Source organism: Oncorhynchus clarkii, chromosome 16 (genome assembly GCF_045791955.1).
Source record: "Oncorhynchus clarkii lewisi isolate Uvic-CL-2024 chromosome 16, UVic_Ocla_1.0, whole genome shotgun sequence".
NCBI classification, from domain to species: Eukaryota; Metazoa; Chordata; class Actinopteri; order Salmoniformes; family Salmonidae; genus Oncorhynchus; species Oncorhynchus clarkii.
Window position 1 is genome coordinate 51,894,130 of NC_092162.1, and position 24,708 is coordinate 51,918,837.

General features: G+C 41.7%; 1 protein-coding gene across 1 annotated transcript; it reads left to right on the forward strand.

The window, feature by feature from the left end:
- Window positions 1-2,882: 2,882 nt before the first annotated feature.
- Window positions 2,883-22,038, forward strand: LOC139368703 (leucine-rich repeat-containing protein 38-like). The gene is made up of 2 exons (XM_071107965.1): window positions 2,883-3,570; window positions 21,473-22,038. The coding sequence occupies exons 1-2, from the start codon at window positions 2,943-2,945 to the stop codon at window positions 21,718-21,720; spliced, it is 876 nt and encodes a 291-aa protein (XP_070964066.1). The 5' UTR covers window positions 2,883-2,942; the 3' UTR covers window positions 21,721-22,038.
- Window positions 22,039-24,708: the final 2,670 nt, after the last annotated feature.

The following is a 24,708-nucleotide window of genomic DNA, read 5'->3' on the forward strand; positions in this document are numbered from 1 at the left end:
TTCTCAGAAGGCACATTGTACTACACCCTCGAACGCCCAACTGCCCATTGTCTGCCTGCCTGTTTGTCTGTCAAATTCCTGCAGCTTGATCCTGATTCTTGATAGTACAGAATGTAGCTAGACTTCAGTCAGATATCACAAAAGATGACTCACATAGCTGCCAACCTTGTTCAAGTTTCACAGTTGGCAGGTGTAGTGTTTGGACACACGCACGCACAAACTCACAGAACGACTGACAGGTGGTCTCAGGTTTCTTTTTGAAGAAGAACAAGATGTCTGTCTAACTTTCCACAGTGGCACTCCCCCTCAGAGCCCTAGCTCTCTGTCCTTGACTCGCACCCAGGCTGGGTACACAGCCAGCGGGCACAGTCACACCTGCCAACGTGCAACTAAAGTAGTGACAGCTGGGCCCCACTGTCTTGGATGCTTGGGTCACTTTGAAAATGACCGTTGGAAAGAGTGGCGCCAGGCTTTTCCATTGGCACCTCCCTCCCTCCCAGCCCTGTATGTGCAGCTGTTTCCGACCCAGGGTGCCACACATCAGGTTACACTGACATTTATTTACATGCTAAACCTGAACTACATAGGGGGAAACACATTAGCCTATTTTCACTTCATAGGGCCCTAACGGCCTCTGCAGGGAAGCTCCCTACGATTACACTAAAGAACATTGACTTATCAACTAGTCAATAACAATAATAATTTCCGTGTTGGTGCCAATTAAATTAGTGATTAATGTTGATGCAGGCACGTGCACAGATAGGGCTCTAGGGGTGCCTGAGCACCTGCCCTGTTGCCCTCCTATAAGTGAAGTGCCCTTTCCATTTTTATTCAACTTTTAGTCAAATTTTTGTCCTGTTCTATAAAGAATTGCCCATCAAATTCACTAATTTCTCATTTTTGGATCTTGGAAAATGTCCCCTCCCCCGCTCCTCTGCCCACACAGGAGTGCTCACTCAGCTGCACTGCACACATCCTCCTACTGCTGCTCAAGCAGAAACTACAACTCAGATGTTAGCAGCAGAACAAACTTCAATCACAGGTAAAGACTAGTTACATTGTAACAATAGCATAGCTAACAGTTAGCTGATTTACATAATCTCAATTACTGGGATTCATTCGAATTTACCCTTCTTATAGGAACCTCCAACTCCAGGTGCACCCCCTCCCTAACGTTCAAAATTATTTTCACCTGCAGTGACTGGGGAGTTTGTCAGGATCAAAAGAAATATGAAATCAAGACATCTTTTTTTTCATTACATTTTATTATATTTTTTTAAATATACTTTTTCTTCCACTTTGGAAATGTGGAGTACATCGGTAGGAAAAAAATCGAATTTAATACATTTTCTATTTAATTTTAAGGCTGTAAAATGTCCAGATTGTGCAAGGGGTGTGTAGACTTTTACTAGTGACTGTATACAGGTATTTGTTAAACCAAGGCCCGATGGCCCTGTAGAAAATGGCCCTTCTTCAAAAGAAAAAACACTTTTTTAAAATGAATATTTAATTATATTTATATTTTTCAGGGGGTGCTGCAGCACCCTCAGCACACCTGCTTCCCACGGTTATATCTGTGACATGCTATTCCCAACAAGCATGTTTGATGTATCAGGAATGCTCTTGGTGGACATAGCATACATTCTGTTTCTGTAACTGCGGTCTGTGGACATGATGTCTGACTACTGTACTGTAGCATAGAGGTACATAGCATGTAAACAACAACAGCTGGCAAATTAGCTGCCGTTGGTAAGGTAACTGCCATTGGGAACACATTGCTTAGTTTAAGGTACAGTATTTCTGAAGACCACTTGGCTTTTGCAGTGGATGTGTTAAAACTGTAGTGTATATACTGTTTTTATAACTGTGAATGTATAGGACATGCATTAAAGCTACAGGAGTGGATTGTATGAGACAGCCATTCAGCTTGTTGCTCAGGAAAGGCACGAGACAAACGCATCACCCCGCTGTGGCAAGCTGTCATGTGATGGCGTTCCTCAATATGACACTTTTGGGATATTCGCCTGTGCTGCACAGGCAGCTTCACACCACGGTGTATGTTGAGAGCATGTTGTCATGGCAACAGAGCTGGGATGGCCGGATCGTGCAGCACAGTGAGACAGAGGACAGTTGAGGAGGAGATGTATGTGATGATGATTCCCAAGGATCACGGTCATCAGGATTATATTCCTCCTGGGATTCTGCTGGGAGCCATGTGACATCATCACAACATGTGAGTTATCTGATGTCATTTGGACACGAGTCACTGTCAGTAGCTCCCCAGCCCATACGGTTGGATATAAATACCTATGCTTTCAGTGAGTCTAGCCTTCCAATGCTTAGATCCTCACAGTATATTCTTCTTCAGACTCACAGACGGTGTTCCTCGTTAATTGTTCTGAAGAAGGAGTAATGAGACTCTGAGGGTCGACCCTCCTGCAAACTCACACCACCTTCTGGCTTACCCTATCGCCCTCCACCCCCCATCCCCCGCTCTCCCCACTCCCAACACACACCCTCCCCAGCGCACGTCTCTGGTTTGCTAGTTTCTATTTAACCCCCCTCCCTTACTCTCTCGCTCTCTCTCTCTCGCTCACTCCCTCTCTCTCACTCCTCCCCTTATTCCCTCAAAGCCAGCAGGCTGCTTTTCGATCCAGACCGCTTGCTACATGATCTCCTTGAAAACACCGTTGCGCATCTCTCTCGCCGCTCGATGGCTTAGCCTTTGTAGACTACTCAACAAGAGGAAGAGAGATGCCAGCGCCAGGACATTGACTCCTTTCTTTCTTCTGCTTCCCCCTCCCCTTCCTTAATCTCCCACCCCTTGATCTCTACCCTCTCCCCTGTGCCCTCTCCTGTCCTGTCCTGTACCTCCTTCCTCCCAACCTCCTCCTCCCCTACCTAAACCCCTGCTCTCCCTCTCACCTCGCACCCCCTTGACAATGTTACCATGCATTAACTGGCTTCAGCCTTTCCTTGCCTTGCTTTCCTCCACCTTGCTGACTCGGGGCCACAACTGTCCGTCCAGCTGCCTGTGTCCGGACCACCACACCGTGGACTGCCAGGGCCAAGGTCTCACCAGCCTCCCTAGCCCCATCCCCCTGGACGTCCGGCGCCTCCTTCTCTCCGACAACTGGATTCCCTGGATCCCCTCGGACTTTCTGGTTCTGTACAGCGACCTGGTCTACCTGGACCTGAGGAATAACTCCCTGTCGGTGCTGGAGCCCGGCACCCTCAGCACCTCATCTCGCCTAGTCTTCCTGGACCTGGGCAGCAACAACCTGACAGAGATCCAGTCAGGGACCTTTGTGGAGTCCCGGAGCCTGATCAAGCTGCGTCTGGGGAACAACCCCTACCTTAGTCTGGTGGAAGAGGATGCTTTCCTGGGGCTGACCTCGCTGCGGGAGCTGGAGCTGGAGAGGAACGGCCTGCAGGGGCTGGATGTGGGGGTGCTGGAGCCCCTAACCTCACTCCGGGTGGTGCGCCTGGAGGGCAACCCCTGGGTGTGCAACTGTCACTTTGCCAAACTTTTTGTGTGGCTCACGGAGAACTGCCACAAGCTTCCAATGGGTATGTAAGCTGCTTAACAGCACGTATTTGTTTTACCATCTTTGCCTGTGCTAGGACATAGAAAACCAATCTTTTGTCATAATCCAGCAGCCCACTCGTTTCTGATTCAAACAATTTATAAGCTATCAAACCTTAAGCCAATCAGTTATAGAATAATAATGTAAGACTGCACAGTACACTGAAAGACAGATAGTGTAATGCATGTAACAGTGGTTAGTATTACATTAAATGTCTCTACTGGGCCCAATATCTATAAACATATCAAAATCAAAACAAACCAAATCAAAAATGTATTAGTCACATGCGCCGAATACAACAGGTGTAGACCTTTCAGACCTTACAGTGAAATGCTTACGAGCCCCAACCAACAATGCAGTTTAAAAAAATATGGATAAGAATAAGAAATAAAAGTAACAAGTAACAATAGCGAGACTATATACAGGGGGTACCGATACAGAGTCAATGTGCAGGGGCACCGGTTAGTTGAGTTAATATGTAGGTAGAGTTATTTAAAGTGACTGCATAGATGATAACAACAGAGAGTAGCAGTGGTGTAAAAGGGGGGGGGGGGCAATGAAAATAGTCTGGGTAGCCACTTGATTACATGGTCATGAGTCTTATGGCTTGGGGTAGAAGCTGTTAAGAAGCCTCTTGGACTTAGACTTGGTGCTCTGGTACTAGAGACAACAGCCACACTATGACCAGGGTGGCTGGAGTCTTTGACAATTGTTAGGGCCTTCCTCTGACACCGCCTGGTATAGAGGTCCTGGATGGCAGGAGGCTTGGCCCCAGTGATGTACTGGGCTGTTCGCACTACCCTCTGTAGTGCCAAGCGGTCAGAGGCTGAGCAGTTGCCATACCAGGCAGTGATGCAACTGCTCTCGATGGTGCAGCTGTAGAACCTTTTGAGGATCTGAGGACCCATGACAAATCTTTTCAGTCTCCTGAGGGAAATAGGCTTTGTCGTGCCCTCTTCACGACTGTCTTGGTGTGTTTGTACCATGTTAGTATGTTGGTGATGTGGACACCAAGGAACTTGAAGCTCTCAACCTGCTCCACTACAGCCCCATCGATGAGAATGGAGGCGTGCTCAGTCCTCTTTTTCCTGTAGTCCACAATCATCTCCTTTATGGTTCCTCCTCTTTCTTTTCAATTGTCTATAATTTAAACAGCTATTGGCTTTCAACCTCATCTTTATTTATTTCAAGTGCAGCTTGTTGCTCATACTACTGACAATTCTGTATAGATATGGACAAGTCAATGTTGTTATGAATAAGATCACTCTGAGACATCTTGGTAAGCATGAGAAAAGCAGAAAGATAATTGTGGTAGACTAGTGGGGAGTCCCAGATTCAAGATACCAGATTGTGTCTGAATAATTAATTAACCATATGCCTCATTAGAGTCTGCTCTCAGATTGTGTGTGTGTTTGCATGTGTGTGTTTGTGTGTGTGTGTGTTTACGTGAGGGGGTGTGTTTGTGCGCACACGTTTTAAAATCACAACAAGAAGACTGTTTATTGTTTACATCCTCAAACACTGTCCGACAAAATATACAGGGAGTAGATCACGAGTAAGATCTTCAAGATCAAAAAGATATGAGGCCAGGGTATCACATTCAATAGGATCTGAATCACTTGATAGATCATAATATACCTGCATTGTTTATTTAATTACGGACAATAAGCATTTCTGATCCACTCGATGTACTGTTACAGTATGGACAGTGAGGCTATTAATGTCTATTCATGTTCACAGAATTCTTCCTTGTTTGCAGTGTTGACAGGTCATTGCACGCATTGTATAATGCTCACTGTCATTCTCCAGAGCTACTGTAACACGCCACATTGTATGCAGGTGCACAGTGCTGAGATCTGACCTGAACAGACATTCTATGCGTGCTAGCAGATACCCATAGACTTCCAGTCATTACGCCAATGCTAGTTAGCGTTGGCTTGCGAAACTACCTCTAACTTCCTTCATACTGGATACATACATGGTAGTTCATCTGAGTCTGGGGAAAATTGACAAATTCCCAAAGTATCCCTTTAACTGCTTCCCAAGAGAGCTTGGCTAGTGCTACTAAATACATGTTCTTACAAGTTTATTAAGGTCCGTCCAAATGAGACACATCAATATTATTTCCGCTGGAATTAGGGCCATATGTGTGTCCCAAATGGCACCCAATTCCCTTTATAGTTCACTACTTTTGACCAGGGCCCATAGGGCTCTTGTCAAAAGTAGTGCAGTATATAGGGAATAGGGTGCCATGTGGGAGGCAACCTATGTTATTACAGTACGCTAATCAAAGCAACAGGATGTTCTATGGATCATAATAATTATCAAATTGGCACATCAACAATCTTCACAGTGGATTTATTTTCAATAGCTGTGACCTGGACTCGTGGCAGAACACAATGTTATACTAACAACATTCTGTGTGGCACATTAGCGCCTAGCCTTCGGTGAGCCCAGACACATACAGTACACACACCAACACTATGGTGCTTTCTAAGTGCTCTTCTGTCCTCCTGAAACCCAGAAATGTATTTTTGTTCTCTCCAGTGGACATCAGTTCTTGGTCTGTGTCTCTGAGGCCATACAAGCCACGGTATTAATTCCTGTTGTCCCTTTGAGAGGACATTCTGGACTTTTCAATGATATCACGTGTAGGGGTGTGACCTTGACAACTTTATCTTCCTGGTTCTTTAAAAGATGGCTGGCGTTAAAATTAGCACATTTTATGGACATGTGAAACGTGTGTGTAATTATTAATTATAATTTTTGTGAGTTTGATATTCAAATGTTTTCTAGTAAGTGAGTATTTCAGCAATAGTTAAGTGAGTTGTCAGGACTTTGTCATATTTCTTTCACATTAAATAAGAGCTAAATAAGAGCTTATCAAGAAATGTCATCTGGAGTGGACACCCAGATGCCACAACTATGTTTTTCACCTGCAGTACTGTACCCATTGACTGTCATATTCATTTGTGTATATTTACATCCTAATGACCACTACAGAGGACAATTTTGCACTTACAATAAACATAACAATATTTGTTCCCACCTTTTTTGGGGTTACATGTATTTTTCACCCCAAACACTTACGTATGTTATAGAAAAAATATTGAAATCCCAAACACATTTTTTTCAGGTCTCAGGAGGCTATAGGCCTTAGCAACTTTAGGCTCCTTGCTAAGTAGGGCTCACCCTAGAAAACCTCTACTGTATGTTACTCTAAAGGACATGTGGATGTACCGTATATTTAACATATAGTCAGACTTAATCTTTCCCATTGCATTGGGGACAAACTAGTTGCATGCCATGATAATCTTGTCATCATTCAGACAAGGCAGCAGACTAGAAACATGGATCGGAGTGTATATTCATTAATAAGACATTAAGATTTGATGGATTAAACAAGTCCTTTATTCGCTTATTACTAAATTCCTGACCCTCTGAGGCTTAATCACAATCAATACTTCTTAATTACTGAGTGTGAACTAGAACTGTGAACAAACTGGGGGCTGGAGGGTGCAGGATAATGGATCACTTGTTGTCCTGGACGCTTCCACAGAACCATTCAATCAAGCGCAGTCACTTTGTGGAATAAGTCAAAAAGTAAATTTGCTCTTGGACACTGTAATTTCACTGACCCAAACAGTAACATCTTTCTTTAACCCACTTTGCTATCTAGCATCAGGGACATTGCTCTGTCAGTTCCTGATTGAGATTATACTGATCTGTATAGCATCTGAGAACATAAATAGACATTTACAAACTATTGAGCTTTACTCATTGATTTGTGAGTGCTGGTTTCACATACACATTGCCTGCTCTCAGGTACTGTATCATCAAGATGCAACAAAGCTCAGTAATAGGGTCAATCTGCGATTGGGACAGCTTTAAAAAAAAAAAGAAGATATATACTCATTGATTCTTGAAGAATATAACCACTTTGTTGTTGTTTGAACTGCAGATTGCCCCTTTAAAACACAGTAGCTGAGGATATTTCACAATGGTGCCTTTAGGTGAGTGTGTGTGAATGATTGAAAGCGGTAACCTGTATAATCATACCATAGAGTGCTGTTCTCTAGTGCTGTTGAGTCAAGGATGAACAATCAGCATACATGTTTTACTACACTTCATTTGATACTGACGACAGCTTACCATTGACACTGATATTGTCTAGACCAGGGATGGGCAACTGTAGGCCCGCGGATCACCCCCCCCCCCCCCAAATAAAAATTATATTAACAACAACCTGGGACTCAACTTACTGATGAGAATTAGAATAATATACACAAGGTGCAATTTAGAAATGTGGTTGTGCATCAGCAGTTTTTCTCTTGTTATGTGAGTCACTGACAGTCACTCAATTAGCCCATGTCAGCTAAAAGGTTTTGATTGTTGAGTTAGTCTAGCCAGCTATCTAAACTTGTAGTTATCATGGTCAAATAACCGACTGGGTGGCCCCCATTGATTTTTTTAGTCACCCTCAATCAGATATCATATTCTAAATTGCTAACATTTCTCTCCACCCTATAGCAAAATGAGTCAAATTAGCTGTAAAACTGCTAATTCTTCTCTCTGCTCCATGGCAAAATGAGTAGAATTGCATGAAATTAGTTATACAATTGAAAAATCTTCTCTCTGTCCTATGGTAAAATGTGTAGAATTGCAACATTTTCACCACGCCCATGTAAAAAGGAATAAAATTGCAGGAAATTAATACATATTTTTTATTTATTTCCACTGTCAAGAGGAGGGCCATTAAAATGTTTGGTTGCAAGGTGGGGGGGCTCCCCAACCAAATGTCACTTAGGTCCCCAAAAGTCTACGGCCAGCTCAGACTGCATGTGTGGGTATGGATGAGGGTATGCAGACCCATCGAAGTTGCACATCCCTGGTCTAGACTAATGTTCACTCACAGTAAAAGATACTCCATTGCTCTAAGAGTGACACACACACAAACGTATACATAAACAAACACACAGAAAAGTACATGCACCCATGGATGCAGACAAGTACGCATGTCCATATGCAGGTAAGTGTCACGTCCTGACCTTAGTTCCTTTTTTATGTCTCTGTTTTAGTTTGGTCAGGGCGTGAGTTGGGGTGGGCATTCAAGGTTTTTGTTCTAGGTTTTGTATTTCTGCTTTTGGCCTGGTATAGTTCCCAATCAGAGGCAGCTGTCAATCGTTGTCTCTGATTGAGAACCATACTTAGGTAGCCTGTTTTGTGTATTCACCTGACAGAACTGTTTCGTTTCTTCCTTTCACTTTGTTATTTTGTCTCGTGTGTTCAGTCAAATAAATAATTAACATGGACACTTACAACGCTGCATATTGGTCCGATCCTTCTTACTCCTCCTCAGATGATGAAGAGGTTCGTTACAGAACTACCCACCACAACCAGACCAAGCAGCGTGGTAACCAGGAGCAGAGGGTTCTGGACTCCTGGACATGAGAGGAGATTTTGGACGGTAAGGGACCCTGGGCACAGGCTGGGGAATATCGCCGGCCCAGGGAGGAGCTGGAGGCAGCTAAAGCCGAGCGGCGGCGATATGAGGAGTTAGCACAGAAGCGCAACAGGGACGAGAGGCAGCCCCAAAATTGTCTTGGGGGAGGCACACGGGGAGTGTGGCTAACTCAGGTAGGAGACCTGAGCCAACTCCCCGTGCTTACCGTGGAGAGAGGTGGACCAGGCAGGCGCATGGTGTCCCCAGTGCGCAGGTATAGCCCGGTGCGCTACATCGCAGCTCCTCGTATCGGCCGGGCTAGAGTGGGCATCGAGCCAGGAGGAATGAAGCCGGCTCAGCGCATCTGGTCTCCAGTGCGTCTCCTCTGCCCGGGTTATATGGCACCAGCCCTACGCACGGCGTCCCCGGTTCGCCAGCACAGCCCAGTGCGGTCTGTTCCACCCCGCCACACTTGCCGGGCTACGGGGAGTATCCAGCCAGGACAGGTTGTGCAGGCTCGGTGCTCGAGACCTCCAGTGCGCCTCCACGGTCCGGTCGATCCGGTACCCCCTCCACGCACCAGGCCTCCTGTGGCAGCCCCACGCACCAGGCTGTCTCTCCGTCTCCTCCCTCCAGGTGCTCCCTCCTGTCCAGCACTTCCAGAGTCTCCCTTCTGTCCAGCTCTTCCAGAGCCTCCCTCCTGTCCAGCGCTTCCAGAGTCTCCCTCCTGTCCAGCGCTTCCAGAGTCTCCCTCCTGTCCAACGCTTCCAGAGTCTCCCTCCTGTCCAGCGCTTCCAGAGTCTCCCTTCTGTCCAGCTCTTCCAGAGCCTCCCTCCTGTCCGGAGCTACCAGAGCATCCCTCCTGTCCAGAGCTGCCAGAGCCGCCCGTCAGTCATGAGCTGCCGGAGTCGCCCTTCACGCCGGCCCTGCCGGAGTCGCCCTTCACGCCGGCCCTGCCGGAGTCGCCCTTCACGCCGGCCCTGTCGGAGTCTCCCTTCAATCCGGCCCTGCCGGAGTCGCCCTTCACGCCGGCCCTGCCGGAGTCACCCTTCACGCCGGCCCTGCCGGAGTCGCCCTTGACAGCGGCGCTGCCGGAGTCTCTCGCCTATTCGGGGCCTGCTGCAAGGGTCCCCAGGCCGAGGTCGGCGGCGAGGGTCGCCGCTCCAAAGACGCCACTTAAGTGGGCCAAGGCTATGGTAGAGTGGGGCCGCCACCGCGGACAGATGCCCACCCAGACCCTCCCCTATGGGGTTAGGTTTTGCGGTCGGAGTCCGAACCTTGGGGGGGGGGGGGGGGGGGGGGTAATGTCACGTCCTGACCTTAGTTCCTTTTTTATGTCTCTGTTTTAGTTTGGTCAGGGCGTGAGTTGGGGTGGGCATTCAAGGTTTTTGTTCTAGGTTTTGTATTTCTGCTTTTGGCCTGGTATGGTTCCCAATTAGAGGCAGCTATCAATCGTTGTCTCTGATTGAGAACCATACTTAGGTAGCCTGTGTTCCCACTATTATTTGTGGGTAGACACTTACCACGCTGCATATTGGTCCGATCCTTCCTACTCCTCCTCAGACGACGAAGAGATTCACTACAGTAAGCACTAGCATGCACAGGCACAAACTAAAATATAATTCCAACTATATAGCAGCATGGCAGCTGATATATATATACATACAGTACCTTCAGAAAGTGCTTAGACCCATTGACTTTTTACACATTTTGTTAGGTTATAGCGTTATTATAAAAATTTTAAAATCCTCAGCAATCTACACACAATACCAGATGATGACAAAATGAAAACAGGTTTTAAGACATTTTTACAAAAAAAACAGAAATACCTTATTTATTCATTTATTTTTTAATTTTACCCCTTTTTTCTCCCCAATTTCGTGGTATCCAATTGTTGTAGTAGCTACTATCTTGTCTCATCGCTACAACTCCCGTACGGGCTCGGGAGAGGAGAGACGAAGGTTGAAAGTCATGCGTCCTCCGATACACAACCCAACCAAGCCGCACTGCTTCTTAACACAGCGCACATCCAACCCGGAAGCCAGCCGCACCAATGCGCCGGAGTAAACACCGTGCACCTGGCCACCTTGGTTAGCGTACACTGCGCCCAGCCCGCCACAGGAGTCGCTGGTGCGCGATGAGACAAGGACACCCCTACCGACCAAGCCCTCCCTAACCCGTGCGACGCTAGGCCAATTGTGCGTCGCCCCACGGACCTCCCGGTCGCGGCCGGTTACGACAGAGCCTGGGCGCGAACCCAGGGACTCTGATGGCACAGCTGGCGCTGGAAATACCTTATTTATATAAGTATTCAGACCCTTTCTATGAGACTCAAAATTGAGTTCAGGTGCATCATGTTTCCATTGATCATCCTTGAGATGTGTCTACAAGTTGATTGGAGTCCACCTGTGGTAAATTCAATTGATTGGACATGATTTGGAAAGGCACACACCTGTCTATATAAGGTACCACAGTTGACAGCTCATGTCAGAGCAAAATCCAAGCCATGAGGTCAAAAGGATTTGTTCGTAGAGCTCCGAGACAGGATTGTGTTGAGGCACAGATGTGGAGAAGGGTACCATAAAATGTCTGCAGCATTGAAGGGCTCCAAGAACACAGTGGCCTCTATCATTCTTAAATGGAAGAAGTGTTGAACCACCAAGACTCTTCCTAGAGCTGGCTGCCCAGCCAAACAGAGCAATTGGGGGAGAAGGGCCTTGGTCAGCGAGGTGACCAATAACCTGTTGGTCACTCTGACAGAGTTCTAGAGTTCCTCTATGGAACTGAGAGAACCTTCCAGAAGGACAACCATCTCTGCAGCACTCCACCGATCAGGCCTTCATGGCAGAGTGGCCAGACGGAAGCCACTCCTCAGTAAAAGGTACATGACAGCCCGCTTGGAGTTTGCCAAAAGGCACCTAAAGACACTCAGACCATGAGAAACAAGAATCTCTGGTCTGATGAAACCAAGATTGACCTCTTTGGCCTGAATGTCAAGCATCACGTCTCCAGGAAACCTGGCCCCACGGTGAGGCATGGTCATGCTTTGGGAACACCATCATGCTTTGGGGATGTTTTTCAGCTGCAGCGACTGGGAGACTAGTCAGGATTGAGGCAAAGATGAACAGTGCCAAGTGTAGAGAGATCCTTGATGAAAACCTGCTCCAGAGCGCCTCAGACATGGGCGAAGGTTCACCTTCCAACAGGACAACATCCCTAAGCACACAGCCAAAACAACGCAGGAATGGCGTAAGGACAAGTTTCTGAATGTCCTTGAGAGGCCCAGCCAGAGCCTGGACTTGAACCCGATCGAACAGCTCTGGAGAGACCTGAAAATAGCTGTGCAGCAACGCTCCCCATCCAAGCTGACAGATCTTGAGAGGATCTGCAGAGAAGAATGGGAGAAACTCCCCAAATACAGATGTGCCAAGTTTGTAGCGTCATACTCAAGAAGACTCGATGCTGTAATCGCTGCCAAAGGTGCTTCAACAAAGTATTGCGTAAACGGTCTGAATACTTATGCAAATTCGATTTTTCCGTTAGAATTTAGATTTTTTTATCATTTTAATAAATTTGATTTTTAATAATTTAACAAAAAAAACAAAACATGTGTTTTTGCTTTGTCATTATGAAGTATTGTGTGTAGATTGATGAGGGGAAAAAACGATTTAATACATTTTAGAATAAGGTTGTAACGTAACAAAATGTGGAAAAAGTCAATGGGTCTGAATACTTTCCGAAGGCACTGTATATAACACATCAATATAGGACACCATGCATACTCATGTCAAATATGATGCAGTGATTTTGTTGACGATGTTAAGTCTATAGGCAGCATCAGACAATGTAGGCATACTCAACCCTTCCCCACCCCCACATCCATCGCCATCACCACCAACACACGAAACCATGCTGACTCTGTCCATCTATTTACAATGTAGTATTCTGGTCCTCTCCACACGAGACACTATGGCTGTGGCGTGCAGAGCCAGGAATAGATCAAGAGACAGAGCCAGAGACAGAGAGAGAGACTACTGTATATATGCATAATATGACATTTGAAATGCCTTTATTGTTTTGGAACTTTTGTAAGGGAAATGTTTACTGTTCATTTTTTGTTTATTTCACCTTTGCTTATTATCTATTTCACTTGCTTTTGGCAACGTAAACATATGTTTCCCATGCCAATAAAGCCCTTAAATTGAATTGAATTGAGAACAGAAGAGCCAGTGTCTGGGCTGAGTTTTGCTTGTTGTGCTGCGCGGTGAGGAGGAGAGGAGAACCACGTGACTGGAATTTCACAGAGCGATGAGGTCACTGAGTCCCTCCGCATGTGGAAAACCCCTTCTGGTCTAACTGTGACTCACCACACATATACACTTACACACACACATACATACACATGCACACACACCCACACACTTGATAATGATGTCTACTGACTGCTGGCCACTGCAGCTACAGACACAGGCAGGATAAAATGAAAGCGCCCCAAACTGCTTTTTATTAGAACATGACTGAGGTACACCATATGTGCTTTTAGATTACGTAATGTTTTATTCAAATACTTCTTTCAAAAACAGTGAATACTGATTGAAAATATAACAAATATTTAACACTTCGTATTAGTGGAATAGATTGGATTAGTTTACAAGAAAACCAGAGCCTCATTGATGCCCCTTGTCATTATAAATCAAATAATTCACAGTATAATCTATCTATATATAATTTGGTGCTGTTACATTATTGTCTGTTATCGTGTATTACTGTATCTTATTATCAAATCACCAGAGCACAAATATCAGTCTCGTCCTTGTTCTGCACACTTCTGCTATTCTCATGCAGAAAGCAATCACGTGACTGTATATTTTCATCCTCTCAAATTAGGGTAGTCTACTGTAATACTCATACTTTATGCTCTGCTTATGCATTCTTACACGTCATATAGCAACTGAACACAAAACAATAACAAAACCTTTTGAACCCTAACTTATAAGTGAAGAGTTTATTTCCAAAACGCTATATCCACCAATCTTTCACATTTGTGTGTTTTCATCAGAAATGATTGCTTATGGGTACCTTCATCTGTGTTTAAAATATTCTTGTTCTCAGATGTCATTATTCATAGATTTTAGGTGTATGAAAATGTTTTTTTTGTGTGTGTTTTGCAAAACGCTAGCTACATATCCATGGTTTAGCTATATATCCATGGTTTAACTATATATCCATGGTTTAGCTATATATCCATGGTTTAGCTGTATATCCATGGTTTAGCTATATATCCATTGTTTAGCTATATATCCATGGTTTAGCTATATATCCATGGTTTAGCTGTATATCCATGGTGTAGCTGTATATCCATGGTTTAGCTGTATATCCATGGTTTAGCTGTATATCCATGGTTTAGCTATATATCCATGGTTTAGATATATATCCATGGTTTAGCTATATATCCATGGTTTAGCTATATATCCATGGTTTAGCTGTATATCCATGGTTTAGCTATATATCCATGGTTTAGCTATATATCCATTGTTTAGCTATATATCCATGGTTTAGCTGTATATCCATGGTTTAGCTGTAAATCCACGGTTTAGCTATATATCCATGGTTTAGCTATATATCCATGGTTTAGCTATATATCCATGGTTTAACTATATATCCATGGTTTAGCTATATATCCATGGTTTAGCTATATATCCATGGTTTAGCTATATATCCATGGTTTAGCTGTATATCCATGGTTTAGCTATATATCCATGGTTTAGCTATATATCCATTGTTTAGCTATATATCCATGGTTTAGCTGTATATCCATGGTTTAGCTGTATATCCATGGTTTAGCTATATATCCATGGTTTAGCTATATATCCATGGTTTAGCTGTATATCCATGGTTTAGCTATATATCCATTGTTTAGCTATATATTCATGGTTTAGCTATATATCCATGGTTTAGCTGTATATCCATGGTTTAGCTGTATATCCATGGTTTAGCTATATATCCATGGTTTAGCTGTATATCCATGGTTTAGCTATATATCCATGGTTTAGCTATATATCCATGGTTTAGCTATATATCCATGGTTTAGCTGTATATCCATGGTTTAGCTATATGTCCATGGTTTAGCTGTATATCCATGGTTTAGCTATATATCCATGGTTTAGCTGTATATCCATGGTTTAGCTGTATATCCATGGTTTAGCTGTATATCCATGGTTTAGCTATATATCCATGGTTTAGCTGTATATCCATGGTTTAGCTATATATCCATGGTTTAGCTATATATCCATGGTTTAGCTATATATCCATGGTTTAGCTGTATATCCATGGTTTAGCTATATATCCATGGTTTAGCTGTATATCCATGGTTTAGCTATATATCCATGGTTTAGCTGTATATCCATGGTTTAGCTGTATATCCATGGTTTAGCTATATATCCATGGTTTAGCTATATATCCATGGTTTAGCTATATATCCATGGTTTAGCTATATATCCATGGTTTAGCTGTATATCCATGGTTTAGCTATATATCCATGGTTTAGCTGTATATCCATGGTTTAGCTGTATATCCATGGTTTAGCTATATATCCATGGTTTAGCTGTATATCCATGGTTTAGCTATATATCCATGGTTTAGCTATATATCCATGGTTTAGCTATATATCCATGGTTTAGCTGTATATCCATGGTTTAGCTATATGTCCATGGTTTAGCTGTATATCCATGGTTTAGCTATATATCCATGGTTTAGCTGTATATCCATGGTTTAGCTGTATATCCATGGTTTAGCTGTATATCCATGGTTTAGCTATATATCCATGGTTTAGCTGTATATCCATGGTTTAGCTATATATCCATGGTTTAGCTATATATCCATGGTTTAGCTATATATCCATGGTTTAGCTGTATATCCATGGTTTAGCTATATGTCCATGGTTTAGCTGTATATCCATGGTTTAGCTATATATCCATGGTTTAGTATATCCATGGTTTAGCTATATATCCATGGTTTAGCTAGCTATATATCCATGGTTTAGCTATATATCCATGGTTTAGCTGTATATCCATGGTTTAGCTATATATCCATGGTTTAGCTGTATATCCATGGTTTAGCTATATATCCATGGTTTAGCTGTATATCCATGGTTTAGCTATATATCCATGGTTTAGCTATATATCCATGGTTTAGCTATATATCCATGGTTTAGCTATATATCCATGGTTTAGCTGTATATCCATGGTTTAGCTATATATCCATGGTTTAGCTATATATCCATGGTTTAGCTGTATATCCATGGTTTAGCTATATATCCATGGTTTAGCTGTATATCCATGGTTTAGCTGTATATCCATGGTTTAGCTATATATCCATGGTTTAGCTATATATCCATGGTTTAGCTATATATCCATGGTTTAGCTATATATCCATGGTTTAGCTGTATATCCATGGTTTAGCTGTATATCCATGGTTTAGCTATATATCCATGGTTTAGCTGTATATCCATGGTTTAGCTATATATCCATGGTTTATATATCCATGGTTTAGCTGTATATCCATGGTTTAGCTATATATCCATAGCTATATATCCATGGTTTAGCTATATATCCATGGTTTAGCTATATATCCATGGTTTAGCTATATATCCATGGTTTAGCTATATATCCATGGTTTAGCTGTATATCCATGGTTTAGCTATATATCCATGGTTTAGCTATATATCCATGGTTTAGCTGTATATCCATGGTTTAGCTATATATCCATGGTTTAGCTGTATATCCATGGTTTAGCTGTATATCCATGGTTTAGCTATATATATCATGGTTTAGCTATATATCCATGGTTTAGCTGTATATCCATGGTTTAGCTATATATCCATGGTTTAGCTGTATATCCATGGTTTAGCTATATATCCATGGTTTAGCTGTATATCCATGGTTTAGCTATATATCCATGGTTTAGCTATATATCCATGGTTTAGCTATATATCCATGGTTTAGCTATATATCCATGGTTTAGCTGTATATCCATGGTTTAGCTATATATCCATGGTTTAGCTATATATCCATGGTTTAGCTATATATCCATGGTTTAGCTATATATCCATGGTTTAGCTATATATCCATGGTTTAGCTGTATATCCATGGTTTAGCTATATATCCATGGTTTAGCTGTATATCCATGGTTTAGCATGGTTTATATATCCATGGTTTAGCTATATATCCATGGTTTAGCTGTATATCCATGGTTTAGCTGTATATCCATGGTTTAGCTGTATATCCATGGTTTAGCTATATATCCGTGGTTTAGCTATATATCCATGGTTTAGCTATATATCCATGGTTTAGCTGTATATCCATGGTTTAGCTATATATCCATGGTTTAGCTATATATCCATGGTTTAGCTATATATCCATGGTTTAGCTATATATCCATGGTTTAGCTATATATCCATGGTTTAGCTGTATATCCATGGTTTAGCTATATATCCATGGTTTAGCTATATATCCATGGTTTAGCTGTATATCCATGGTTTAGCTATATATCCATGGTTTAGCTATATATCCATGGTTTAGCTATATATCCATGGTTTAGCTATATATCCATGGTTTAGCTGTATATCCATGGTTTAGCTATATATCCATGGTTTAGCTGTATATCCATGGTTTAGCTATATATCCATGGTTTAGCTGTATATCCATGGTTTAGCTGTATATCCATGGTTTAGCTATATATCCATGGTTTAGCTGTATATCCATGGTTTAGCTATATATCCATGGTTTAGCTGTATATCCATGGTTTAGCTATATATCCATGTTTTAGCTATATATCCATGGTTTAGCTATATATCCATGGTTTAGCTATATATCCATGGTTTAGCTATATATCCATGGTTTAGCTGTATATCCATGGTTTAGCTATATATCCATGGTTTAGCTATATATCCATGGTTTAGCTGTATATCCATGGTTTAGCTATATATCCATGGTTTAGCTGTATATCCATGGTTTAGCTGTATATCCATGGTTTAGCTATATATCCATGGTTTAGCTATATATCCATGGTTTAGCTATATATCCATGGTTTAGCTGTATATCCATGGTTTAGCTATATGTCCATGGTTTAGCTGTATATCCATGGTTTAGCTATATATCCATGGTTTAGCTGTATATCCATGGTTTAGCTATATATCCATGTTTTAGCTATATATCCATGGTTTAGCTATATATCCATGGTTTAGCTATATATCCATGGTTTAGCTATATATCCATGGTTTAGCTGTATATCCATGGTTTAGCTATATATCCATGGTTTAGCTATATATCCATGGTTTAGCTGTATATCCATGGTTTAGCTATATATCCATGGTTTAGCTGTATATCCATGGTTTAGCTGTATATCCATGGTTTAGCTGTATATCCATGGTTTAGCTGTATATCCATGGTTTAGCTGTATATCCATGGTTTAGCTATATATCCGTGGTTTAGCTATATATCCATGGTTTAGCTATATATCCATGGTTTAGCTGTATATCCATGGTGTAGCTGTATATCCATGGTTTAGCTGTATATCCATGGTTTAGCTATATATCCATGGTTTAGCTATATATCCATGGTTTAGCTGTATATCCATGGTGTAGCTGTATATCCATGGTTTAGTATATCCTAGTATATCCATGGTTTAGCTATATATCCATGGTTTAGCTGTATATCCATGGTTTAGCTGTATATCCATGGTTTAGCTATATATCCATGGTTTAGCTATATATCCATGGTTTAGCTGTATATCCATGGTTTAGCTGTATATCCATGGTTTAGCTATATATCCATGGTTTAGCTATATATCCATGGTTTAGCTGTATATCCATGGTTTAGCTGTATATCCATGGTTTAGCTATATATCCATGGTTTAGCTATATATCCATGGTTTAGCTGTATATCCATGGTTTATATATCCATGGTTTAGCTATATATCCATGGTTTAGCTATATATCCATGGTTTAGCTATATATCCATGGTTTAGCTATATATCCATGGTTTAGCTATATATCCATGGTTTAGCTGTATATCCATGGTTTAGCTATATATCCATGGTTTAGCTATATATCCATGGTTTAGCTGTATATCCATGGTTTAGCTATATATCCATGGTTTAGCTGTATATCCATGGTTTAGCTATATATCCATGGTTTAGCTGTATATCCATGGTTTAGCTATATATCCATGGTTTAGCTGTATATCCATGGTTTAGCTATATATCCATGGTTTAGCTGTATATCCATGGTTTAGCTATATATCCATGGTTTAGCTGTATATCCATGGTTTAGCTATATATCCATGGTTTAGCTGTATATCCATGGTGTAGCTATATATCCATGGTTTAGCTGTATATCCATGGTTTAGCTATATATCCATGTTTTAGCTATATATCCATGGTTTAGCTATATATCCATGGTTTAGCTATATATCCATGGTTTAGCTATATATCCATGGTTTAGCTGTATATCCATGGTTTAGCTATATATCCATGGTTTAGCTATATATCCATGGTTTAGCTGTATATCCATGGTTTAGCTGCATCCTGTATATTTGACTATGATGGTATGTGGTATTCTCACCTAGCTATTTTAAGATTAATGCACTTACTGAAATAAGCTCTGGATAACAGTATCTGCTAAATGTAAATATTTTACATACAGATCTGTTTTAACATGTTTTAAATGTTGATGTCAAAGATGTATCATTTGCACAGTTCTTTATGAAAATGTAGTTATTTCTTACATTTGGCTGTGTAAAACCTAGCAGGACTACTTATAGCATTTAGCAAAATAAATACATTATTATTTGTCTCTCTGAAATGAAACCATCAAGTGATACATTTTAAACAAATACGTGTCTGTCATTGAACAACCCCATTACATAATTAGATAGTGAAGTAAACACACCAATGTCTTTCAGAATTTATTTAAACAATAAAAGCTAATTTACCAACATTTCTGAAAATGGATATATAGCATTTTGTAATTAAACTCTTCAAGTGATGTTTTTTCTCCAAAACAGACAAGATCACAATGGACAAAGCATTTAATCTCAGTAGTGTTCTTCTAAAGCACTAATGCATCTGTCTCTGTTGTATTAATACCCAGGGGTTGTTCCTCTTTAAATCTGTCATCTGGTGTCTGCTAGTAACACACTGGTTGGAGCAGAGATTACTCTCCTTCTTCTGTGAAAACCAAAGCAGATAGGTCTAATCGCAAAGTAGAAATTTCACAAATTAATGTTTGCCTCGGAGGGGTGAAAAATGCAAAGTTGGAGGGATCCATGGTCAAATCATATCAAGAAATGATGTAATAGGGGTGATGTGTGTGTCTGTGACAAGTGTTCAGCGAAGCCTGGTATATCACACCAATCTACGACACCAGGAATATAGCTTGGCACTAAACACATGTATTTATATGACTGTTAAAAGCATTGTGTTATCTCCAAATCGCCTAGCTATAACAGAGATGTGTTAAGACCACACACTTCTCTAGATGCATTAGGCCATTCAGCTCTGTGTGTGTTACTGTACATGTAGGTCAGAGTTTCCCAAACTCGGTCCTCGGGACCCCAGGGGGTGCATGTTTTGGTTTTTGCACCAACACTATACAGCTGATTCAAATTACCAAAGCTTGACGATTATTTGATTATTTGAGTCAGCTGTGTAGTGCTCGGGCAAAAAACAAAATGTGTACCCTTTGGAGTCAACAGGACCAAGTTTGGGGAACCCTGATGTAGGTGTTGATGTATGGTAATGCAGTCACTTGATACTGCCAAGAGATAATCGTAATCGTTAGAATTTTTAAGTGGGAAAACTAAACACAAATGATCAAATGGGTGGGTTTTTTAGACTTGATGTGACTCAATGTGTGGGAAATGGTGAGACACATGAACAGGCACAGTAGCTACTACTGTAGGCGTACTGGGCTATAGCTAATATATCAAACAACTCTGAGGCAAAACAATGGCACCCAACTGTTCCCTCAGTGTCCTCACTTACTGTAAATTGTTACAGTAAGATGATATCACAGACAAGACATTCTTAGTGGATTCCAACCACAGTGCCATTCCAAACTGTATGGTCAACATGCTTTTCAGCAGTTGAAAGTGACATTGAGTGACATAGTACTGTGAGCAGGTAGGACAGCCGATCCCCTGTGTATTTATTCAGTCATCTGAGGAGAGGTCAGCTCCACCATGCATTAGATCTGAAAGGACTGGATAGAAGAATGAAGCTGTTACCTTCAATGCTGCCTGTTAAGCTGTTACCATACTTATACATTTCTAATCATTTTAGATATACACTGTGTGTAGGCCGGGGTTGATTTGAGATTGGTCCATAGAGTGACTGTGTTCAAGACTGATGACATCATATCCTGTTCTCTCTCTCTCTTTCTCAGGTATGGAGGGGTTGCAGTGTTCCCTCCCCATGGATGGGAGTCTTATGTCCCTGAGCCTGCTCTCTGAGGCAAGTTTCCGGGAGTGCCGGGGCTACCTCTCTCTTACGGACATCCTCATTGTCATCTTCTCGGGCATCTCAGTCTCTGTGGTGGCCATTATAGCCAGCTTCTTCCTGGCCTCCATGGTCCACTGCTTTCAGCGACTGGGCAAAGCTGGTCAGGCGGACGAGGAGGAGGGCAACGACTGAGATGAAGAAAAAGCATGATCTGGGACCAGATTCAGTATCACTGCAGACATAGCAGACCCGACTAGGTGCCTCGTAAGAGTGCCAGGAAGAAGGGCAGGACAATAGGAGAGCAAGGCATGGACAACGAGGAGGGAGTATATGGCCTAGGAATTGTGCAAGAAAGCTCTTACCATGTGAATTCCTGTGCGCTGCATTGGTGGCAGTCAGCAGCACACCAGGAGGGGTTAAACCATGTCAGGAAAGATTGTGTTAAATAACCTTGAATGATACACGTTTTCTTATCACTGAAGTACGAAACGTGCTACACTCTTAGAAAAAAGGGTTGGAAAAGGGTTCTTCGGCTGTCCCCATAGGATAACCCTTTTTGGTTCCAGGTAGAACCCTTTTGGGTTCCATGTAAAATCCTCTGTGGAAAGAGTTTTTACATGGAACCCAAAAGAGTTCTACCTGGAACCAAAAAGGATTCTTCAAAGGGTTCTTCTATGAGGACAGCTGAAGAACCCTTTCAGGTTTCTAAGAGTGTATGTTTCATTGATTGAACACAGCCTTACTACAGATGTAGGATTTTCATTTGACCTACACTATATTGTCACAGCAAAATGATCCTGCAGCTACAGGATTTGAACATGTAGTCCATAATGTTGCTTGATCGGTGGTTAGGCTATTAGCTGGCCAAAAGTAGGCTACATGAAAAGTGCAATACAGTTAATATAACTGTGTGTTACTGTGGGTTTTCAGTGAATTTATGTATATATCAAAGCTCATCTGCATTTCCTGCGGTGCAGGAAAAATCTTAGTAACAAAAGAGTGATCAAATTAAGATCATAAATCTGTACCTTACTTTGGAGAGATCATTCAGCATTCTCTTGAAATCGTAGTTGTACTATATTTGGCCTACAAACACCACCCTTTCAAAGAGGACTATTCCTCTGCTGCCAGGGGGTTCTTTAAGATCTGGCTTGAGCTGGAAGTAAAGGGACAGAGAGGAGGACAAGGGACCGGCACACAGCAGTCTAATGCACACTTATGTCCATTGCATTGATTTGAGTAGCAACCTACGTAACCTTTGTTTACCAAAGAACAGTCCGAATGAGAAGATTCTATTGTTACAATATAGAACACAGAAATGGGATAGCATGAGCAATCAACATGGATGTTACACTAAACTTTGACACAAACTCAAAAAATGCAAAAAACTACTAAATATGGAGGGCATTGTTACAATATCTGTTTTTGGAGCATAAATGTAGCCTGACAATGTTTGGTGTTACAACACCCAAAGGAGTAGGCAAGAGAGCAGAAACAGACTGGCACTCAGGCTAGCATAAATGTGTTATTGGCTAAAAAACAGTCACACGTTAGGTACAGTATACTATATAGAACAATATGCTAAAATATCCTGCCAATTATCACCCAGAAATGTAATTATGGAAATCAGTATATTATACTTGTAAATGGACCAATGTATTTCCTTGTTTCAGGCATAATGTAACTTATTTTACATTTGACACTTATTTTACATATTAATACAGATTTTTTTAAACTTTTTTTTTTACAAATTAAGTATCTTTTTTGTATGGGGATTTTACATCCGATGTGAGCGAAGTCTCTAATTCCAAGCTAACAGGGCTATCTGTTCATTTATTTCAATATCTTGATCATCCTTGATGTTTGGGCCTTCCAGTCCTTTCCTATGTCGGCCTTTATTACGACTGGGTACTGGAGCCATCCTCAATAGACCAGCAGCTAGTAGCAGCCAGGTGAAATTGATGAATGAATGCTTTTGGTCAATGATGGCATGTGTATTTTTTTGGCTTCCTGAAACGACTGGGAGATCATAAATGAAAACCAGCATACTCATAGATGCTTCAAGACCTGAGTTTTGAGAGGTTGTCTGTCAAACTATATCTGTCTCTGGCACTTGTAACCTACCAATGAGATTTGAGATCCCAAAAACAGATTAAAGGGCTTTTTTTCTGATGCACCATAACAAACACATTAAAAATATTAACACGGGGTTGCAAAGTGCAATGTTACAAAATGTAAGAGAGAAAATGAAGCAGTAAAATAAACACATTATGCTCTGGAACTTTGCTTTTACAACTTTTATTTCACATAACCTTTCTGTTTCTTTGAATGAGGATGTACAGTAAGTACACTGTCGACTGAGTGTTCAAATCATTAAGAACATCTACTCTTTCCATGACATAGACTGACCAGGTGATTCCAGGTAAAAGCTATGATCCCTTATTGATTTCCCCTTAATCCACTTCAATCAGTGTAGATGAAGGGGAGGAGACGGGTTAAATATTTATTTTTTTAAGCCTTAAGACAATTGAGACATGGTTTGTGTATGTGTGCCATTCAGAAGGTGAATGGGAAAAACAAAACATTTAAGTGCCTTTGAACGGGGTATGGTAGTAGGTGCCAGGCGCACCGGTTTGAGTGTGTAAAGAATTGCAACGCTGCTGGGTTTTTCACGCTCAACAGTTTCCCCGTGTGTATCAAAAATGGTCCACCACCAAAAGGACATCCAGCCAACTTGACACAACTGTGGAATGCTTTTGACACCTTGTAGAGTCCATCCCCCGACAAATGGAGGCCATTCTGCGGTCAAAAGGGAGGTGCAACTCAATATTAGGAAGGTGTTCCTAATGTTTTGTACACTCAGGGTATGTAGAATATTTGTATTTTATTGATTTAACCCTTATATAACAAGGTGTGTAAATAGAGAACCAATTCTCATTTGCAATAACAACCTGGCTAATAAGTACACTTTGGAACCAACATTGTATACTAAACAAAATATAAATGCAACATGTAAAGTATTGGTCCCATGTTTCATGAACTGAAATAAAAAAAATCCCAGAAACTGTCTATACACACAAAAAGCGTATTTCTCTCAAATGTTGTGAACAAATGTGTTTACATCCCTGTTAGTGAGCATTTCTCCCTTGCCAAGATAATCCATCCACCTGACAGGTGTGG